General features: G+C 34.0%; 1 protein-coding gene across 1 annotated transcript in view; it reads left to right on the top strand.

Moving 5' to 3' along the window:
* The window catches only part of LOC145254614 (uncharacterized), a 1,033,347-nt gene that overhangs the window by 915,481 nt on the left and 95,561 nt on the right, over nt 1–22,305 (top strand). The window contains exon 44 of the mRNA XM_080113229.1: nt 9,539–9,654. Coding sequence (XP_079969355.1) covers nt 9,539–9,654 — 116 coding nt within the window. The remainder of the gene's footprint in view (nt 1–9,538; nt 9,655–22,305) is intronic.

Genomic DNA, 22,305 nt, shown 5'->3' with positions numbered 1-22,305 from the left:
GTTGCTGAAGGTTTAAAATTGAAAACAAAACGGGCGAATTTGGCAGAATAAAAGATTACTCCTGCTGTTATTTGTGTACATGCTAAAAATGAAACATTCATAGCTTAAAGCCGCTTAATTTTTAACCTTTTGTAACAATTTGTCGGTAGCTTAGAAAGTAACAATGCTAGAGTAACGATTAAGGCTGTAGCACTGAACGTTCTGGTTTCGAATCTATTGCATGGTACCCAAGAGAGAGGTTGTATCATCTAGTCCGATGGGATCATGCACACGTGCATAAAAATTAATAGAAATCCACGATTTAGATGAAAATTTACATATGTCCTAATGAGGGCTTTGGTGTAACGCGAAATTTAGGAATTTTAAATAAAAGTTTATTCAAAAAATAAAAATATAGCACGTGTCTGATCGTTTAACCTTCATGTTTTGAATATGTATATATATATATATATATATATATATATATATAGATATAGATATATATATTATTTTTAAAATATAATTATCCACTGACACGTGTTTCGTCGCCCACGACCCACCAGAGTGGCTGAATCTAGCGAGACTCGAAATCAGGACCCCATGATAAGAAGCCCAAACCTCCACCACAGGATCAGCTCACTCGACTACTGAATGTATCGCGTTTTTATGTAGATGTTTTTATTTGCTTTTGTTAGCGATACACATTGAACGAACTCAACCATCTATACGAAAGTGCACCCTCACCCAAATGCGAGTTGGGAATAATTTTCCCTTTGACCAAACTGGTAACCCCTAAATGGGGAGCGGCATATGTATATATATTATTTTTAAAATATAATTATCCACTGACATGTGTTTCGTCGCCCACGACCCACCAGAGTGGCTAAATAGATATATAGATATAGATAGATAGATAGAGAGAGAGAGAGAGAAAGCGTGTGTGTGTGTGTGTGTGTGTGTGTGTGTGTGTGTGATGGACATGAGCAAAGTCTCAGTAAAATATATTTAATGGTGCTGTCCTCTGAGTATTGCATCTATGATATGTTCTATAGGTGTAATTACCTAGAGCTATATAAGTAGAAAAGGGTGAGGGATTAATACTTGTGAAATTATCAAATTTCCATATTATTTTGTAAATATCAAATTAACAAAAGAATATCGTTTCCGAAACGATCGTACGTATAAACATGATTTTGTTATGTTTCCTTCTATAAAAACTTGATTGATAATTTCTCAATTATCTCTTTTAAATATATATATATTTACATGAAAGTTACCACTTATCAAGGCCCGGAAACTACTCGGGGATACGGTTTATTGTGTGTACAGTAATCAATGGGATAGTATCATAGTAATTGTTAGTTTTGGAGATTTGATAAAGTGTCTTACTTAAGGGGGCGGTTCACCAGGAATTTGTTTATGTTGGACTTGAAGACATCCAAGTTGTAGTCAGGTGGAAAACAGGACGACGAAAGAGAGTTCCACTGGCGTGCACTTCTAAGAAAGAAGCTTTGTTTATGGAATCTATGTTTTGGTTTTGGCAGAGTTTAAGAGTGGGGAAAATTTTTGACAGTGGTTTCAGCTAGACGGGTATTTATCGTGAAAGATTGGCGAGGGGGGACCAGAGATTGGAGTTCAGACGAGCACTTGCCATGGGAGTAATGATAAAACAAAAACAGGCTCGCAATGTCTCTTCTGTGGGAGAGAGGTTGCAAGGAAGAGAAAATGGCATCCCCCACTAAGGCACAAAGTCTATTTTGTACTCTGTCAAGGCAGGATAAGCTGTTTTTAGCAGCTCCTGCCCAGATGTGGCAGAAGTACTCCATTCTTGGACGTACTTGGCTTTTATATAGATAGAGAATTGTATCAGCAGTGAGATATCTTCTGGAGTGGTAGAAGGATCCTACCATTTTTCCAGCGACCTTGGCAACAAACTTGATATACATGTTCCATTTCAGGTCAGGAGAAAAGGTCAATCCCAGAAGCTTATCAAAATATAGCGTCTCCCCTAGACGAGAGCCATCCATTTTAATTGATGCTAGATGTGGATCAGAGCGTTGATGATGCAAAGATAGGAGCTTGGTCTTAGATGTATTAAAGGTAACCAGCCACATCTTCCCCCACTGTACCATGCACTCAAGATCAGAGAAGAGAGAATCAGAGAGAACTTTGTCATTTACGGCCTTAGATATGTTGCCATAGATGGTCGTGTCGGCAACATAGATGTCAACAAATGAGTTAAGTATGTGTTTTGGGAGATCATTGATGTAGATCAGGAAAAGAGTTGGGCCCAGGATTGACCCCTGAGGGACTCCAGCATTAATACTGGGGGCCTCTGATTTCTGCCCATCAACTACTACTCTTATGAGCCTATCAGATAGAAATTATTTAATAATTGAGAAAACATTTCCAGTTATACTGTAGCTGGAAATCTTGTGAAGTAGGCCCTTATGCCATATCTTATCGAAGGCATTCGATATGTCAAGAGCAATTGCCCTAGAAAGGAAGCCTTTGTCGAGAGATTCACTAATCCTATGAGATATAACCGTTAGCACATTTGCTGTAGATCTTGCAGAACGAAAACCATATTGCATGTCACTAAGAAGGTTATTTCTGCTGAGGTGGTTGACTACTTATCTATTTAATATGGATTCCAGCAACTTGCTCATGACACACAAGAGACTTATTGTTCTGTACTGAGAGGGAGATAGTTTAGCACCATAATTCTTAAATACAGGGCAAACTGATGAGGTTTTCCAGGGTGTTGGGAAGCACTTCTCCTTAAGGCAACGCTTAAACAGTTTTGTAAGTATGGGGGCAAGTTCTGGTTGAAGCTTTTTCAACACTATAATTGGAATGTCGTCAGGGCCAGTTGCTTTACTGGAATCAAGGTTCTTGATTAGCTTGGCGACCTCATGCACAGATATTTGTATGTTGCATAGCGTGTCGTCTGTTATAGGAGGAAATATGGGGAGTTGATGGCCTTCGTCGCATAGGGTAGAATTAGCTGCAAAGTTTTTGGCAAATAGTTTGGCCTTGTCTGATGCTGATGAGATGACCTCAGGTCCATTGATGATAGTTGAAAGAAGATGACCTCAGGTCCATTGATGATCAGCAGAAATAACCTTCTTAGTGACATGCAATATAGTTTTCGTTCTGCAAGATATACAGCAAATGTGCTTCTGTTCAAGATCCTGTTTGCTATTTGCCAGAACTGGTGGGAACCAAGCCGCTGCTCAGCTACTTTGGATTTAACAGACTGAGCATATAGCTCCCTTGCATTTTATTACAGTGGTTGCTGGCAGTCCTAAAAGCAGCTTTAGTCTCAGAGCATCTATTACATTGGTAGCTATGGAAAAAGTGATTTCTGTGCGCAATGGCAGCAGCACATTCTGGGGAGAACCATGGCTGGCTGGTAGGTTTTTGTTGGAAGTTTTTAGATGGTATGAACCGGTCTATGCCTACAATTAACCATTCGGTCAGGTCTGACATTATAGAAAACACATTCTTTTTAAACATGGAATGCAGAGGTAGATCAGATATAAATGTACGGAAGCTATCCCAGTCAGCCATAGAGTATCGATATACTGTATGGTGGAGAGGTACGTTTGAAGACTTATTACATTTTGTTTTTATCTTAACTGATACAACCGAGTGGTCAGAAGATCCCAGAGGAGACAGGACGGAACATGAACATAGCTCAGGGGAAGTTGTGAGAAAAAGGTCTAGAAGGCTTGCATACTGACCAGAAGTATTGGGCACACGGGTGGGTTCGTGAACAATCTTGGTGAGGTCATAGGCAATGGCAAAATCATGACAGAACCTCCCCTCATCATCTGTCTTGTTCGAGTGGGTCAGCCATTCCATATTGTGGACAGTGAAGTCACCACAAATGTGAATGCTAGCTGAAGGATGAGCTGACAGGATGTGGTCAATTTTCTCAGATATACTCTTAAAGATAGTGGCTCCGCTGTATATAGCCATCCACAAGCCAAGAATTGAACCAATAACGATCGAGTCAATAGTAAGTAGCTCTAACTACTAGGCCTCGTGGACAAATTGCTCTAGTAATGGCATTTACAATGCTTGTATACATGCATTGCCCACTATTCCCACAATAATGTATTTGCTGTTTTAAAGTAGTAACATGTAATATTACTAACAATAGTGCTCAACTCAAGAAAGGAGAGGGCGTATAAAGTCATCCACAGAGAGACTGTTTCTCTCTATCAAAGTTCCTCAGTATGGCTAGCCCATCCATCCTAAGGTCAGTATCCAACCGACAGTTAATAGCACTAATTCCCATGGAGACAGGTTCCACTAATAATGATATCTATAATGGTTTTATATACTGCCCACCCTCCCCGCAGTATTATATTTTTCTACTCATCTACATCTGTTTTATCGTCCAAGATACATTAGTATGACTGGATGTAAGGCGATTTTAAAACTAGTGTTACGTCTGCGCACAAAATGAATTTTTTTGTTGTTTATAAAAACAGCCGGCTTTATTTTGACATTCGTCGTGTGGCTGGTTGTTGCAAGGAGAGAGAATGGCAGATTTTGGCTGGTCGGTTGGAATGCAGGTCCTGTTATATGTCGTCTCGAACACCTATCTCTCTCTCTCTCTCTCTCTCTCTCTCTCTCTCTCTCTCTCTCTCTCTCTCTCTCTCTCTCTCTGGCGTATTCGTTCAAGTCTTTTGTTTTTATTATTTCTATTGACCATCATTTCGTGATTTTCAATTCAATAAAGTTTGTAATGCCTAATTTATGTTGTGAATTTTAACTTCCATTCCGTTAACAGTTCCAATGTTTTTTGTTTTAATTGTAAATAATAATAATAATAATAATAATAATAATAATAATGATAATAATAATGATAATGATGATGATAACATAATAATGATAATAATAATAATAATAATAATAATAATAATAATAGTAATAATATAGATCACAATAGGAATAAATGAAGTCGGAGCAATCTTAGTTTTCAGTTCTATAAACATTTTTTTTTCTTAAACTTGTCAAATACCGATATACACTTCAATGCATGACCTACTACTCCAATCTTTGTCATTTAAAAATTTAAAAATTTCTAATTTTATTCACAATTTCAAGTTTGAAATGGAAAGCCGCTACTATATGCCGCACATATTCATGTCTAACGAAAATTAGAAAGAAACCAAGATTTTCTTTCTTTTTTTTCGATTTTCGGATGGGTACCGTCACACAAAAGGGCTAGTTGTATTATTTATACGTCCTAATCTTACCTATTGTTCTTGCTTGCTCTGCGGAGCATACATCGCGCCAATACCCAGCATTTCTCTTTCTCATCTTCTTTGATAACACTGAAATTACTAATATATCCACTGCTCAGTTATTCTATCTCATATTTTTTTCCTCCCGCGTATCTAAAATCTGTACGAGTCATACACTTATGCAGGTGCTGAGGGTTTAATACGATTTTATAAGCTAATCAACTATTGCCGAAATATGAACATCTTCCTCTAAGGCTACTGTGGATTAAAAAGCTACCAAAGGCAAAATAAATTGCTCTTTTGTAACTGAGCACTTAAAAACTTAATACAAACCTGTTTGTGTGCAGTCCGTAGAGTTCTGTGTAGACAAAGAAAAAAGAAAAAAAAAATGACCGCCTTTTCTATTTATATGTTTGCAATATTGTCACCTAATATGCAAATGAGATGCTTCCGGTTGGATATAAAAAGCCTGATTTTTCAGAGATTGTTGATTTTGGATTTGCATGTCAGAGTTGAAAGTGTTATCAGCAGTGCGTCGTGTTCTAGAGTTAAGTTTTGACATTAGAGTGTTGAAATTTGGTGTTGAGTTTTGACATTAGAGTGTTGAGATTTGGATTTGAGTTTTGACAGCAGTGTATCAAGATTTGGAGTGGCGAGTTTTTGGCAGCAGTGTATCGAATTTAACATTTGATTGTTTTAATCAAAGCTACATAATCATTACACATTCTTAAGGCCCCTAAATCAAAATAATTCACACGTCTTTTTCCATAAGCTAACCAAGCCTAACATTATACTTCTGTTAGGATTCCTTACGACAAAGGAGTCATGAGAGGTGAAATGATTTCCTAATCGCTCGCACAATCGGGAACGACCATAAATAATAAAGGGGGACTGATTAGCAGTCCTAAAATTTACCCTTTTCTTTTGTAACTCAGGTCCCTATCTAAACTATTTGTAAATCTTGCTACTTAAAACTGATACATCTGCTTCCGTATCCACCAGAGCTCTATACGTTCTATCCTAATAGAAACAGTGGTGTGCCCATATTACCGACTATGTGTGTCGGTACTCATTGTTTCGTTGGGCGTTGTACAAACGGGTCATCGCTTATTTTCTAGATACGTCCTAACCGGATTACTTTTTTTCCCCTCTCCCGTGTTTTATATATTGACCTATTACTTTCAGTCCCGTTATTTTTCCCCCCTTTTCCCTAATTCTCGTCTTTTGAGGATCTAGCTGGACTCAAGGCTTTAACTTAAATCCGCCGTCTTGTGTGATTAACTTCTATAGACTCATCTTCATAGTCTTGACTTGATTCAAGGAGTATCTTCCACTTTATTATGGATAAAGCTTTCTGATAGACTGTCTGTAGGTCTTGCAGTTCGTCCTTCACTGCCATCTTAACCTTTCGATCTTTGAGGCACACTACAAAATATCCTAGCACTTGCTAGCTGAATACTTTATTCCATTCATTAATTCCGATATATGCGCCCTCCGCCAGCCGTACTATCCTCCGCATATATTTCTTAATTCTTTCTGTTCTACTCTGCCTGTCGTTAGCTAACTCGACTGTAAGCACATTGTGATTTGCAACAATCTTGTAATATTTTTCCAACGACTTTTTAAATTCGTCCCATGTTATCCGTACATTGGTATTAACATGTACAAGAATTGGACGACCGAGATCCTTGTGGTAAAAAAGTGATTTTACATTTATCTTCATCTGCAACACGTTCCACTAAAGTATTTCTGTATGTCGTCCAGTCATACCCTATATCTCTTATGATCGAACGGTTCTATGTGTTTTAAAAGAGTGTGTTCATCACTGGAAAAATGTTTTGTTTTAATTCTAAGGTCACACCCTGAATACGGGTACTTGCTATCGATCGTCCCGGACACCTCCCTCTGACGTATTCGCCCAAATCCTTTATTTTAATTATTTAATTATTTCCAGTAACATTTGCCCCGTGATTTTTAATTGATAAAAAAAAAATTATTCTCGTGTTTTGACTTGCCGACCATTGTATCAATGGAGTTCAAAAGGACGATTAACTCATTTTTCGTTTGGCAATCCTGACCCATTATTCAACACTATATATCAGTGGCGGCAACCGGTCCTCTGCCAAACTGAGTTATTGAAATCAGTTATGGAAGTGAAAGGTATTATATCATATACAAGTGAAATTATTCATTTTTTTAAAATATTTCTCACGATGAGACTGATAACTGAAAATATTAAAGCATAGTATAATGCTATGCAAACTCTTTCTTCACTCACAATAGTTTGGAATTGCTTGAAAACGGCACACACACACGGCATATATATATATATATATATATATATATATATATATATATATATATATATATATATATAATTATATTATTATTAAATTCAATAAAAACCCTTCAAAATTTGCTGATGAGGAGACCTTGCTTATCAAAAATCTATATATAATTATTGTACATAACTTGATGTATACCACAATAAAAAGCATTGTTTTCCGAAACGATCGTACAGATAATTGATTTTGTTGTTGTTCCTTCTTATGAAACGGATTTTTAATTTAATTATAATTTGATTTTTAAATTTTAAATTATCAATCACATTACTTAATAATAATAATATATATATATATATATATATATTTCATTACGTATGATGGCCTAGTTATGTCTGCATATTTTTCGAAACATTGGTTAGTTCCCACTAGAAGAAAAGAAATACATAAGGAAACTGGAACAGATCAAGACAAAAATACGCGAACATAAATTGCCCATTTTATGTAATAAAATATGCTTAAAGGAAAAATGCTGCATATATATATATATATATATATATATATATATATATATATATATATATATATATATACACGCATACATATTTTATTAAATTCAGGTAAACACAGTTACCATTGGTTGCAACAATAAATTTATCGTTTCAATCTAGAAAGACCTCACCAGACATTCGGAGCCTCATGTCTTCATCGAGGCCAGTGTTTTTACTAAAAGTCTGGCCTCGATGAAGAACTAAACCTTTCATTAACTGATGAGATCTTTTTAGAATTAAACGATAGATTTATTGTCACAACCAATAGTAATTTTTAAAAACTAAATTGAATCAAATAATATCTTAATCAGTTTATTGAGCCTTAACAACAACCTCGCTAAATTTAATGAGTTTTATTTTTGGCTATTCTCTCTCTCTCTCTCTCTCTCTCTCTCTCTCTCTGTATATATATATATATATATATATATATATATATATATATATATATATTAAATTGTAATTCAATGAATTTAAAAAAACTCTCATTGAAATGAAATGAAGTGGTTGAGTTTTATATCAAAGAATTTTTATTATTCTAAGCAAGACAAAGAACGCTTTAGAAAATTAATCTCCTTAACCTATAGGGTTTCGATGTCTACCATCTCATCAGAGGAGAGAAAATTGTTTAGATAGGATAACTTATAGAATATTACTGTCAGTAATATTTTGTAAGCCTACAATCTCACGTTTCCATAACAACTGATTGTAACATAAAAACTATTTTGAAGAGTATATATATATATATATATATATATATATATATATATATATATATATATATATATATATATATATATGTCAAAATAGTGGTTACATAGTCAAAATTACCTTTTGGATTTAGGTTTATTAACGACAAGCATACCATTAGACAAAACACACGCATGAAAAGCCGAACATTTCAACAAAACACTTCATAGCATCAAATGTACTTTGCTAGATATCAAATTTCCGTCCGCATATGCACAAAAACAAACAATGGATTTTTAAACGTAAGCACACATAAAACATGTCTGATCTTCGATATGAGAGACTTTACTATATGCAGTTATTTTATAGACTGAAAATAATTTTGGTTTTTTGGAACGAAACTTCCTTTGGTAAAAGCAAGCGCTTGCTCTTGACAAGATGAATGCGCATAGGTTCACTTAAAAAGACAACTTTTTCATGACATTTGATTAAAAGACTTCGTTTGGACTGACTGACTCTAGCATGCTGCGACAAAGAAGAAATACAGTACAAAAGCTGAATATTTTCAGTTTTCCACAACGGTTTTCCATTTATTCACATTAAAAAAAAATACACTTTTGACAAAGAGTGTTGCATCGCAAAATATTTATATTTAAAGTATTCACTTATAATTTCCATAGATTTATGTTGGCCATAAGGATACTTTTTATTTCTCAAACGTGAAAAAAATTATTCTTTGTGACTAAGATACACATTTTATCATTGATTTCTTATGTAGGTTTACATGAGCAGAGCTGCGTATTTTGCCATGAAAAAGAATTATACAAAAGCAATTCTCAATTGTAACGAAGCCCTCAAGATACATTCAGACAGTGTACGAGCCTTTTTGTACAGGTAAGCACTCCATTTTATGTTAGAAAAAATGTCAGGCAGGTTATCTTCTGTCTGTGGAAATTCACGTTAAAACATAACTTATTAAATTTATGTTTCTGAATTTTTGAGATGAGGATTGGTTGCTCGTATTATTTGGATCCATCGGACTAATGGTTAAGCTCCTAAAATTCGTACCATAATAGTCCGCAAGGACCCGTAGTGCAGTGGCTAGAGTACTTGGAAAAATCAATTGTAAAAAGTCATATTCTCCTGAAGGTTGAAGGTTCAATCCCCAGTGTGAGCGATCGAAAAATATATTTGCGAATTACTAAAGACCTCTATCCAGTCATGGTTGACGGAACAAGAATACGTTACCCCCGTGATGTAAATAAAGGGTTCCGCTCGAAATTCCGTCCAAATTCCTGAGTTCGACAGAAGCATTCCCGAATTCGACAAGATACACCTGAAGAAGGCCGGAGGTTACATCGACCGGAACGTTGTGAAAATCACACTCAAGATGAGAACAGTAGTCTGATGAATCCAAATAATATGAATTATTAAATTAACATTTTAAAAATGTCATTCAAATATAAACAATTTTATTGAATTAATGTTACATAAAAGTTTTCCAATATATAATTAAGAAAAACAGACATAAAACAACCGTTTAAAAAGTATATATTATTTCATATCACCCCTGTATTAAATAATTTTGTCTGTCATACTGAATGACACGGAGAAATTTGTAAAATTACGCGCTGTCGCAACTCTTGATTCAACAACCACTTTAGAAACCAAATTCAAAAAGAAATTAGTCAAGTGGATTAAAAATGGTGTACTTCCTTCGTGCATAGCCTTTGAGATTAGACGATCTACCTAAAACTATACGATCTACCTAAAGTTATACGATCTACCTAAAACTCACAAATCGGATATCCTTTTAAAGCCCATTTTATCTATAGTAGGGTCATCACAGCATCAAGTTGCAAAATGGATCTTTAATATTTTACAAGCAGTATTAGAAGATTACAGTAAATACTTTCTTAAAAAATCATTTTTATTTTGCTAACTTTATTCAAAAGTTTAAGGTTGTTTATAACTTTATATGTTCTAATGACATTAGCAACCTGTTTACTTACGTCCTATTTTAGGGATTATAGATATCTGTACAGAGTTTTTATGTCGTAGCCAGATATCATTTCATTTCTGAAAGCATATTTGTTGAGCTGATGAAATTTGCCACTATATCTGTTCAATTCAGTTTCAGCGATGTAATGTGTCGGCAAATAGAAGGTGTATCAATTGGCTCAGTTCAATATCTGCCAAGATTAAAGAAAATAGCCGTGGACAAAAAATTTCCAGGCAAACGATCTCACGAAGATTAAAGGAAGTTAGATTATTTTCAAGAAGTCCATGCTCAAGGCCTTTAATTTCTATTAAAAATAAAAAGGCCAGATTGTTATTCACCGAAAAACAATTGTTTTGGGAAGAGAAAAATGGGGAAAGGTTCATTTTAGTGATGAATCTAAATTGATTCTTTTCGGATCAGACAAAAGACCATATGTCAGAAGAAAAAATGGAGAAAGATTGTCCCCTAAGTGCGTTAAAAGTACAGTAAAATTTAAAGGGGTTGGTATAATGGTATGTGGCATTATATCTTCAAAAGGAACTGGCCCCTTTGTGAGGATTCATGGAAAAGTAAATGCCCGAATGTACAGAGAATTTATTAGAGAACATGTGGTACCTAATCTTTCTGATTCTGATATCTTTATGCCAGACAACGCACCATGCCATAAAGCAAAAATAATTTTAGAAGAGCCAAATAGATTCAATATTTGCATTATGGATTGGCCAGCTCAGAGACCCGACCTTTAGCCAATTGAAAATGTTTGGAAAATTATTGGTGATAAGATCACAGAACCCTCCCCCCTCAAATCTTGATGATTTATGGGAATGTATAAGAAAATCCTGAAATAATATCTCCTCTATAACATGTGAACGATTAGTTCTGTTTTGAAGCAAAATATTCCATAGTGTGATTGAAAACAAGGGGCTTTTCACTAAATACTGAAAGGATTCTTGTTTTTTCATTAATAATTTCTCCCGTTCCTTAACTTTTGGCTACCAGTAATTTAATTAAATTTGTTTATAACATATAAACAAATTTAATTAAATTCGTACCATAAAAAACTAATATGTATTTAAAAAAAACTAATATGTATTTAAAAAAAACAAGAAACTAATATGTATTTAAAATAAAATAAATTTTTTTTATTTATTTAACTACCATTATTAAACATTGGAAAATTCACCAAATTTTTTTCCCCTTTATCATAGATAAAGTTAGAAGCTATGTCAAAAAAAAAAGAAAAAATGATCGACCGTTCCTTAACTTTTGGACGCTACTGTATATATACTAATAGTGAGACCCGACGTTGCCCGGGATTGAATGATGATCAACGAATATTTCACACTCCTATATTTTTATTATCATCGAAATCCGTGAAATCGCCCGGGAAGGAAGCTTCACATGCGTCCATGCAGTAACTTATTCTAAAATATATGTTATTCTACATTGCACTCTAGAAGAATCTACTGTTTCTTTTATAAAATTATTTATATAAACTTCTTTCCAGTTAACGAAAAAAATAACATTAAGAAATTTACATGCGTGGTTTGAACCTACCGACCATATCATGCAAAAAAAAAAAAAAAAAAAAAACAACAAAAAAGACAAAACAAAAAAAAAACACGTAAATTTCCAAATCTTATAAAATTGTTTGTAGTTGATGAAAAAAATATTGAAAAAATTGCGAGCGTAGTTTGAACCTACAGACCAGGTCATACAAAAAAACAAAACAAAACAAAACATGCTATAAACTTCCCTTCAGTAGAATTCTCACGTCCCATTGTTCTATCATTGTTGCTAAGTGACGACATGGAAAAATGGCTTTACCGATGATAGATAAATTAAAATAAAGGTTTCGATTATCGATTATCCGGGTATTCTGAGACAAAACCTAACTAAGATCGTTCCCAGACTTATACACAGAAGTTTTATAAATTTTAAAGAAAATCTGTTCAGCCGTTTCGGAGTCTATAAGGAACGAACTTACACACAGAGACAAAGTTGCATTTATATATATACACAATTGTGTAGTAAAGTGCTTTTCTTTTGATGATTTGAAATCATTCCATTTGCGCTTTTTTCCAAGGAACTCTGCCTTTTGGATTATTTTGGACCATTTGGAATTTACCCATTGGATTGAAATTTTAAATTCGACCGTTTTGGATTTACCATTTTTGGTTTTTTACCCTTCACCGGACTATCCATTCATGTGAAATCTTTTTATCATTTTTCTTTTGCCTACTGTTCCCCTTACCTCACCCTGTTTTTTAACCAAGTAAGATCTGTGACTTACTTGTAGTTTCATTAAATACTTTTATATGCAAAATCCGATCCTGCATTTTGCTAATTCCTGCCCTCTGATGAGAAGGAGAGTATTTCTTCGAAACTCCGTGGATTAAGGACTATCCACTTATCTTGTGCTTCCTTTTTAAAAATTAAATATGTTTTAAACTCTTTTTCAAGATGTCTTTTAACATGTTTTATTAATCATTTGTTCATATTATAAGCTCTATTTCCTTTTCGGTTTTATTGAGCTTTTACATCTGGCTGAGTTTATTTTACTTGTAAATATTAACTTTTTAATATTTATAATATATTTAAGTTTACCATTTTGATTACCTTGGTAAACTTATTGTAATTTATATATATATATATATATATATATATATATATATATATATATATATATATATATATGAAAACGAAATAATTCCTGCCTCAGTTCTAGAAGAAGAAAAAGAAAGAAAAAGAGGAAATCCATACATGCATGCACATACAGAAACAAAAAAACAAAACAAACAAACAAAAAAAAAACCAAAGACTTATAAGTCAAACATAATCAATCCTCTTATATTTCTCTCTCTTATTCATATCTTACCAATTTGACTTTATATTTTTTGGCTTTTTTTGTTTTTGTTTTTGTCCTATTTTTGCCTCGGCGTAAAAATATTAAAAAAAAAAAAAATCATTATTCTCCTAATGGTTTTTTTTTGTTTTGTTTTAAATCTGGTTCTTTTCATATTTTATATTTCTTCCATTAATCCTTTCTTTTAAATAAAACTTACTTTGAAATTTTTTTATATCATAGCGTCTATGTTGTTTTCTGTTTTCCTTTTCTTTTCTTTTTTTTTTTTACAGCGTCGGTTTATTTTGAGGACAAACGGTTCAAATGTTAAACATTTATTTTCCCCCTCTTGCTTGTTTTATTATACGATGTGACTTGAATAAGTTTCCAAAGTTTTTTTATATGGTCACTTTTATTGATAATGTACACAAGAACCTCTAGTCCACTTCGAAGTGATCTTCTCCGGCTGCAATGCACTTGTTGTACCACTCCATCAATTTCTGGAAGGCCCCATGGAAGTCCTCTTGTATGAGCATGTCAATAACCCTTGTCACAGCCTCTTTCATCTCCTCAATTGTCTTATAACGACAGCCTCTGAGGTTTTCCTTGAGCTTAGGGAGAAAAAGGAGCAAGATTTAGACTCTAGGGAGGGTGGGGAACTGTCTTGATGCCCATCTTGCTGAAATAGGCTGTTGTAAGGATGAAGCACCTTTGGGGCAAACTTTGCATCTTCAGTTCCTCACAAATAATTGTATGTACAGTTCCCACTGATATCAAACTGTGCACTTATTGTCCCTATAGACACACGACAATCCTTATCCATGAAATTCTTTATTTGGCCAATCAACACTGTAATCTTCACTCCTTCCACACCTCTCATCATCCGGTACAGATTCCCTGCCTTTTTTAATCTCTTATGCCACTCAATAACTGGATTCATGTAAGGTGGTCCAAACGCAGTCTGAAGAATTCCATACGTTTCTGTGCCATTTTTTCCAAGTTTAAAACAGAATTTTATTGCATATCGTTCTTCTAAAACGTCCACACGTCCAGATTGCATTTTTGAAATTCACCAGCTGTGACAATCAGGCTTTAGTAGAGTGCAACATTATGGCGATGTGACAGAGGTTATGCCTTAGTTTGAAATATCCTTTTCATGCTTCTGTCATATTTAAGTTAGGAATACCAGTTTTTGTCAGTTCTGCATAAATAGCAGCTTTATTGATCCATCACTGCTTAGATTTGAAATACAAGGTACCTTCAAGAAGTTTTCAGATGTTTTCGTATGGGCACTTTTATTGGTTGTACACATGAAATTCTAATCCCCTTCGAAGTAATCTCCTCCGGCTGCAATGCACTTGTTGTACCGTTCCAGCAACTTCTGGAAGACTCTATGGAAGTCCTCTTGAGTGAGGGTGTCAATAACCCTCGTCACAGCCTCTTTCATCTCCTCAATTGTCTTAAAACGACAGCCTCTAAGGCTTTTCCTTGAGCTTAGGGAATAACTAAAAGTCACAGGGAGCAAGGTCTGGACTATAGGGAGGGTGAGGAAATAACTTGATGCCCATCTTAGTCAAATAGTCTGTGACATGGATGGAGTTGTTTCTCACAGATAATTGTGTGTATGGTTCCCACACTGACATCAAACATTTATTGTCCCTATAGACACACGACTGTCCTTATCCATGAAATTCTTTATTTAGCCAATTAACTCTGGTGTTCTGACTTCCTTACACCTTCTACACCTCTCATTATACATCACAGAGTTCCTGCCTTCCATTAATCTTTTATGCAACTCAAAAACTTAAGCTCACTTCATGCAAGATGGTCCAAATGCAGTCTGACGCATCCCATACGTTTCTGTGGCATTTTTTCCAGGTTTAAATCAGAGTTTTATCGCATATCGTTCTTCTAAAATATCCACATGTCCAGAGTGCATTTTTGAAGTTCGCCAGCTGTAACAATCAGACTGTAGTAGGGTGTATTCCAATTCCTGCTGTAGCTGTTCATTCAAAACTAGCAATAACATACCGAATTTTCAAGCGTCTATGACAATTTTAAATGCCTGTTCAAAAAAGTCTGGAAAGTTATTGAAGGCTCCTCATATATATAACCCCTAGACAAAACATAATTTTATTGTGTTCTTCTTTTGGTGTGGTCTAAATCTTATAGATCCCAACAGAGATATTGGATCTGTAAAAACATATATATATATATATATATATATATATATATATATATATATATATATTTGTGTGTGTGTGTATGTGTGTGTGTGTGTGTGAATCCCCATATCCCCTTTAAGATTGTTAAAATTATGTTTTATTAAAATTATATATATATATATATATATATATATATATATATATATATATATATATATATTAAAATATATGTACATAGTAATTTATGAAAATATATATGCTAATTGAGCTATACAGAATTTTCTTCACTTCAACCTTGCAGGGATTTGTCAGGCTCTTGCATGGGACTATACAAGTGGTGCTAAATTTACTAGTTAACCAATCAGATTCTTTGTCATTCCCGTTTCCATTTTCCACAGTCAATAGTCATGCGCTCATCAGACAAAGGTTCGCTTGACCTGTAGTTCACCTCTTTCTTTGTTTTCATTTTGTAAGAAATTGACCTTCTTTCTTTGTGTAGTAAAAAGCTTAGTGTTAGGAAGTGACCTTAGTTCTTTGTGTATTAAAAGTGACTTAATTCTTACCTGGATGTACTTAGATATGTCCACTTATATTTTTGTTAATATCAGTTTTGTAATGTATGTATGTATGTATTATTATTATTATTATTATTATTATTATTGGCTCACAAGCAGCTTTCACACAGGTCTTCAGATATCTGAAAACAGTCTGTGGTGTTCCCTGGAAGCTAAGTGACAACAAGTCTTCCCAGGTTTCCAGTACTCTCCACCTCTTTCGATAACATTTGCAAATAAATTTGCATTATCGCAACAGCTGCTTGCCATTTATTTCTCATTGGCAGAAGCTATTGATCTTTGCTGGAATTTGAGCGGCAATAAGCCTCCCCAAAGTCTCAGTTCTCTTTGCACTTATTTGGCTGACGTCTGGTCACATCATCGGTATTTCCTTCCTCCTTGACTCTACTTGGCTACTTGGTCTCGGTCTTTTTTTTTGGGGGGGGACAGTGGTGTGGCAATAGGGGTAGGGTTGGGTTAAAGAACTTATAGATATGTGGTTTCAGTGTTCTTGGTTCCATGTAGTTTTTCACGTTTTGCCTTGGCAGCAGTTTTTCTGGCCCGCGCTTGTTGCTCCTGTCTGTTAGTTTCCACATTCAAGGGGTTTTCTTAATATTTTAGCTGTTTTCATGATTATTGTTCGTTGTATTTTTCCAGTCATTCCTTTGATTCCAATTTCTCCTATTCTTTTTTCAAAGTTTTCAGGATTGTTCCTAGTTCTCCTACTATTATAGGTATTATTTTGATTTTCTTCATCTTCCATATCCCTTTCAGCTCTCTGGCTAGCTCTATGTATTTGCTCCGTTTCTCCTTTTCTTTGATATTCACCTTGTGGTCAGCTGGAACAGCAAAGTCTACGATTTGACAGGATTTTTCTTTCTTGTTAATTATTACGACATTTGGTCTTCTTTCTAGGATAGGTTTATCAGTTTGTATGTCCATGTCCCATAGGACTTTGTGATTCTCGTTTTCAAGTACTGTTGACGGCTTCTGTTTGTACCACTTGTCTGTGTGTTCGAGATGCAGTTGTTTGCATAATTCCCAGTGTATTACCCTTCCTTGGTCGTGTCTGTTCTTGTATTCCTTTTGGGCCAGTTTGCTGCATTCACTTATTATATGGTTTATTGTCTCGTCTCTTTGCCCACAGAGTCTGCATTTCTTGTTTTATTGTGTTTTGTCGATCTTTGCTTTGATGTAGTTGGTTCTTATTGAGTTGTTTTGTGCTGCAGTTATTAGGGATTCAGTTTCTCGGCTTATGGGTCCTTTTTGCATCCATGTCCAAGTGTTTTCGTTATTTTCCTCTTTTGTTATCCTTATGAATCTTCCATATAGTTGCTTCTCTTCTCACTTTCCTTTTCTTGTCTCATCCTTTGTCTTTCTGTTTTCTGTTTTATTGATTTTTTTTCTGTGTTTTTCGCTGCTATGATAATTCTTTCAATGTTTTGCATTAAATATTTTTCTAGTTCTTTTTCGGTGTCATTCACACATTCTTCTATATTAATCAGTCCCCTCCCACCGTCTTTCCATTTTACGTAGAGTCGGTCAACATCGTCCTTCGAATCTAGTGCATTGTGCATGGTCATGAGTTTCCTGGTCTTCTGATCGAGGTGTCTCAGTTCTTCTTTAGTCCACCCTATGAACGGTCCAGAGTATCTTACTAGTGATACTGCCCATGTATTTATGCCTTTTATTATGTTTCTGCTATATAATTTGGTTTTGAGAAGTTTTCTTGTTCTCCTGAGGTATTCCTTTTTAATTCTCTCTTTCATTTCTATTGCTTTGATGGTGTCTGCTTACAGTACTCCTAGGTATTTATAGGCATCTTGTTGCCTTAGTGCCCTCATCTCCGTTTGGCTGGGTGGTTCCATGCCTTCTGTCGTCTTTAGTTTTCCCTTTCTTATAACTAATAGTGTGCACTTTTCCATACCAAATTCCATTTGGATATCCTGGCTGAAGAGCCTGGTGGTATGTATTAATGTCTCTAGTTCATTTTTGTGAAAAGTTTCAGATCGTCCATGTACAGCAAGTGGTTCATTTTTTCCTCCGTGTTAGAGAGTTTGTATCCGGTTTGGCACTTTCTCAGTATATTGTTCAGGGGGATTATGGCTTAAGGAGCTTTCATACAGGTCATAAAGAATCTCTCCATGAAAACAGCCTGTGGTGTTCTCTGGAAACTGAGTGACTACAAGTCTCCCCAGTTTTCCAGTGCTCTCCACCTCTTCTGATAACATTTGCAAATGAATTGCCATTATCGCAACAGTTGCTTACCATCGATTTCTTTCTATCAGAGGCCATTGGTCTCCACTGAAATCTGAGTGGCAACAAGCTTCCCCAATATCCCAGTTCTCTTAACACTTGTCCAGGGGAGGTTTGGTCAGTGCTCTCTTCTCGTTTTTTCTATCCTCCTTGACTCTTCTCGGTTATTTGACATCAATCTTTTGGAGGGATGATGATTGGGTAATGGGAGGTCATGGGGGAGAGGATAGAGAACTTATAGATATGTATCTTCAATGTTCTTGGTTTTATGTAACGCTTCTTCATGTTTTGTCTCTGCCACAGTTGGTCTGGCCTGTGCATGTGGCTCATGTGTATTAGTTTCCACATTCCAGGGTTTTCTTAATATTTCAGCTGTTTTTCTTATTGTTATTCGTTTTATCTTTCCAGTCATTCCCCTGATTCCAATTTCACCCATTCTTTTTCAAAGTTTTTCGGATTTGTTCCTAGTGCTCCTACTATTATAGGTACTATCTTGAGTTTTTTTTATCATCCATATCCCTTTCAGTTTTCTGGCTAGATCTGTGTATTTGTTCCGTTTCTCTTTTTCATTGATATTTATCCTGTGGTCAGCTGGAACAGCAAAGTCTAGGATTTAGCAAGACTTTTTCTTGTTATTTATTATGACATCCAGTCTTCTTGCTTGGATGGGTTTATCTGTTTGTATGTCCATGTCCCATAGGATTTTGTGATTTTTGTTTTCAGTTACTGTTGCTGGCTTATGTTTGTACCATTTGTCTGTGCGTTCGAGATGCAGTTGTTTGCACAATTCCCAGTGTACTACCCTTCCCACTTGGTCGTGTCTGTTCTTGTATTCCTTTTAAACTTGTTTGCTACATTCGTTTACTATATGGTTTATCGTATCTTCTTCTTCTTCTTCTTCTTCTTCTTCTTCTTATTATTATTATTATTATTATTATTATTATTATTATTTCTGCTGTTGTTGTTTTTGTTATTATATATTTCTTTATTTTTGTTTTGTTATCCTAAAGTAAAATATAATTTGCGTATGCATACGTTTGCTATTTCGTTTCCAGAGTTTAATAAATTTGGAGCTCTTTAAAATGTAGAAAAGCGAATTTCTAATTTCTAATTCAGACATAATCTACATAGGCCGTTTATATTCCTACATACATTGGATTATCATACTATTTTCCACTCAAATATCGGCGAGTGTCCACTTTCTTTTAGTTCCTAGAAGTGGTTCATAAATGCTGTTTTATCCAGCGTTCTTTTTGACATTGAATGTGGTTTTTATTACGTCGTGATACCTGGTTTTAAAATCTAGAGATATGTAATATTTCTTGTTATTTGGGTTTTCTTTGGTAAATATTGTTGCCTAATAAACAGTACTTTTGGTTAGGCATTTATTTTGTAGGTTCTACAGTTACAACTTCTCAGTTAGTGTTTTTAGTTGTATTAGGGTTACTATTTATAATAACTAGTGGGGCCTGTGGAAATTCCACTGAGAGTTTATTTATATGAAATATATTGATGTTGGCATTCTGTAGATGTTCAGTGTAAATGAAGACGCTCTGATATTATTGTAGCCTTTTGTTGTTAAAACTGCAAAAGTATTTATCTAAGCTAGCGCAAACGCCCGGCAAAGCCCGGTTGTAAAGTACGTTTAAATATGATTATTTTAATTCTTGCAGATTTCGTATATATTATAGAGTTAATGTTTATATTTTATATATTATAAAGTTGCGATTTAAAAAATAAAAAAAATATATCCATATGAGTTGGGTGCATTAGCTTGAATGGAAACCAAACTTAATCTAATGAATATATATATATATATATATATATATATATATATATATATATATATATATATATATATATATATATAATCTTGAGTTTCTTCAGCCATAATCGAAACCGAAATCAAAACTTATGAAGAATTCTTGATAAAATTATTTATAAAAAATAATAGATTACTGGAAGCCCGAGTTATAATCGAAACCGAAACCAAAACTTATGAAGAATTCTTGATAAAATTATTTATAAAAAATAATAGATTACTGGAAGCCCGAGTTATAATCGAAACCGAAACCAAAACTTATGAAGAATTCTTGATAAAATTATTTATAAAAAATAATAGATTACTGGAAGCCCGAGTTATAATCGAAACCGAAACCAAAACTTATGAAGAATTCTTGATAAAATTATTTATAAAAGATAAATGACTTAAGTGCCATCAGCTTTATAATCGAAACCGAAACCAAAACTTATGAAGAATTCTTTGGTAAAATTATTTGTGACAAGAAATAGACGTACATAACAATTAAAAGTAAGCATGACAAAGAAAATAACACATACGCTATCGTATTAATATATAGATTATATTTTTGCCCCTTGTATTATTTTTTGTTGTCGTTATGTTGGTCACTTCCTTTACTAATTTTGTTGTTATTTCTTCCCTAATGCTCCCATTTAAGATTTTATTATCATGAGCTTTAACTATCATCTCTAAGCTTTCACAGCAACTATAGGACAGTTTTAGGTTATTTTTATTAAAGATTTTGTGTACCGGAAAGTTTTGTTTTTTTGTGAGATGTAGGAATTTATCGCCGTTTAGTTTTTAGCATCTGATTATAGGGCAGTGTGTACCAAATTATATTCCTTTTTTGTCCTATTTTGAGTCTTATTATAACTATTAATGTCTAGTTGTTTATATTTAACTAGAGGTTTGGGGGAGGAGCGCTCGGCTTTGCCCTGGAGTAAATTTTAATTCGTCCACATTTTGTATGTATTATTATAGCGTCGTCAATTCAAAATTAAACAAAAAAAATGTATTTAGGTACCATCAGCTAAAATCGAAACCGAAACTGTAACACATATATAAACTGTAACACACATATAAACTGTAACACATATATAAACTGTAACACACATATAAACTTTAACACATATATAAACTGTAACACATATATAAACTGTAACACATATATAAACTGTAACACACATATAAACTGTAATACATATATAAACTGTAACACATATAAACTGTAACACATATATAAACTGTAACACACATATAAACTGTAACACACATATAAACTGTAACACACATATAAACTGTAACACATATAAACTGTAACACACATGTAAACAGTAACACATATATAAACTGTAACACATATATAAACTGTAACACATATAAACTGTAACACACATATAAACTGTAACACACATAAACTGTAACACATATAAACTGTAACACACATATAAACTGTAGCACACATACAATTTGTAACACATATAAACTGTAACACACATATAAACTGTAACACATATATAAACTGTAACACATATAAACTATAACACACATATAAACTGTAACACATATATAAACTGTAACACACATATAAACTGTAACACATATATAAAATGTAACACATATAAACTGTAACACACATATAAACTGTAACACATATATAAACTGTAACACACATATAAACTGTAACACTTATATAAACTGTAACACACATATAAACTGTAACACATATATAAACTGTAACACACATATAAACTGTAACACACATATAAACTGTAACGCTTATATAAACTGTAACACACATATAAACTGTAACACATATAAACTGTAACACACATAAACTGTAACACACATATAAACTGGAACACACATATAAACTGTAACACACATATAAACTGTAACACACATATAAACTGATTAAATAT

The sequence above is a fragment of the Euprymna scolopes genome, chromosome 3 (assembly GCF_053919585.1).
Source record: "Euprymna scolopes isolate OS-2025 chromosome 3, ASM5391958v1, whole genome shotgun sequence".
NCBI lineage: Eukaryota > Metazoa > Mollusca > Cephalopoda > Sepiida > Sepiolidae > Euprymna > Euprymna scolopes.
The sequence above is the reverse complement of the archived record's forward strand: the minus strand, read 5'-3'. Positions and strand labels throughout refer to the sequence as shown.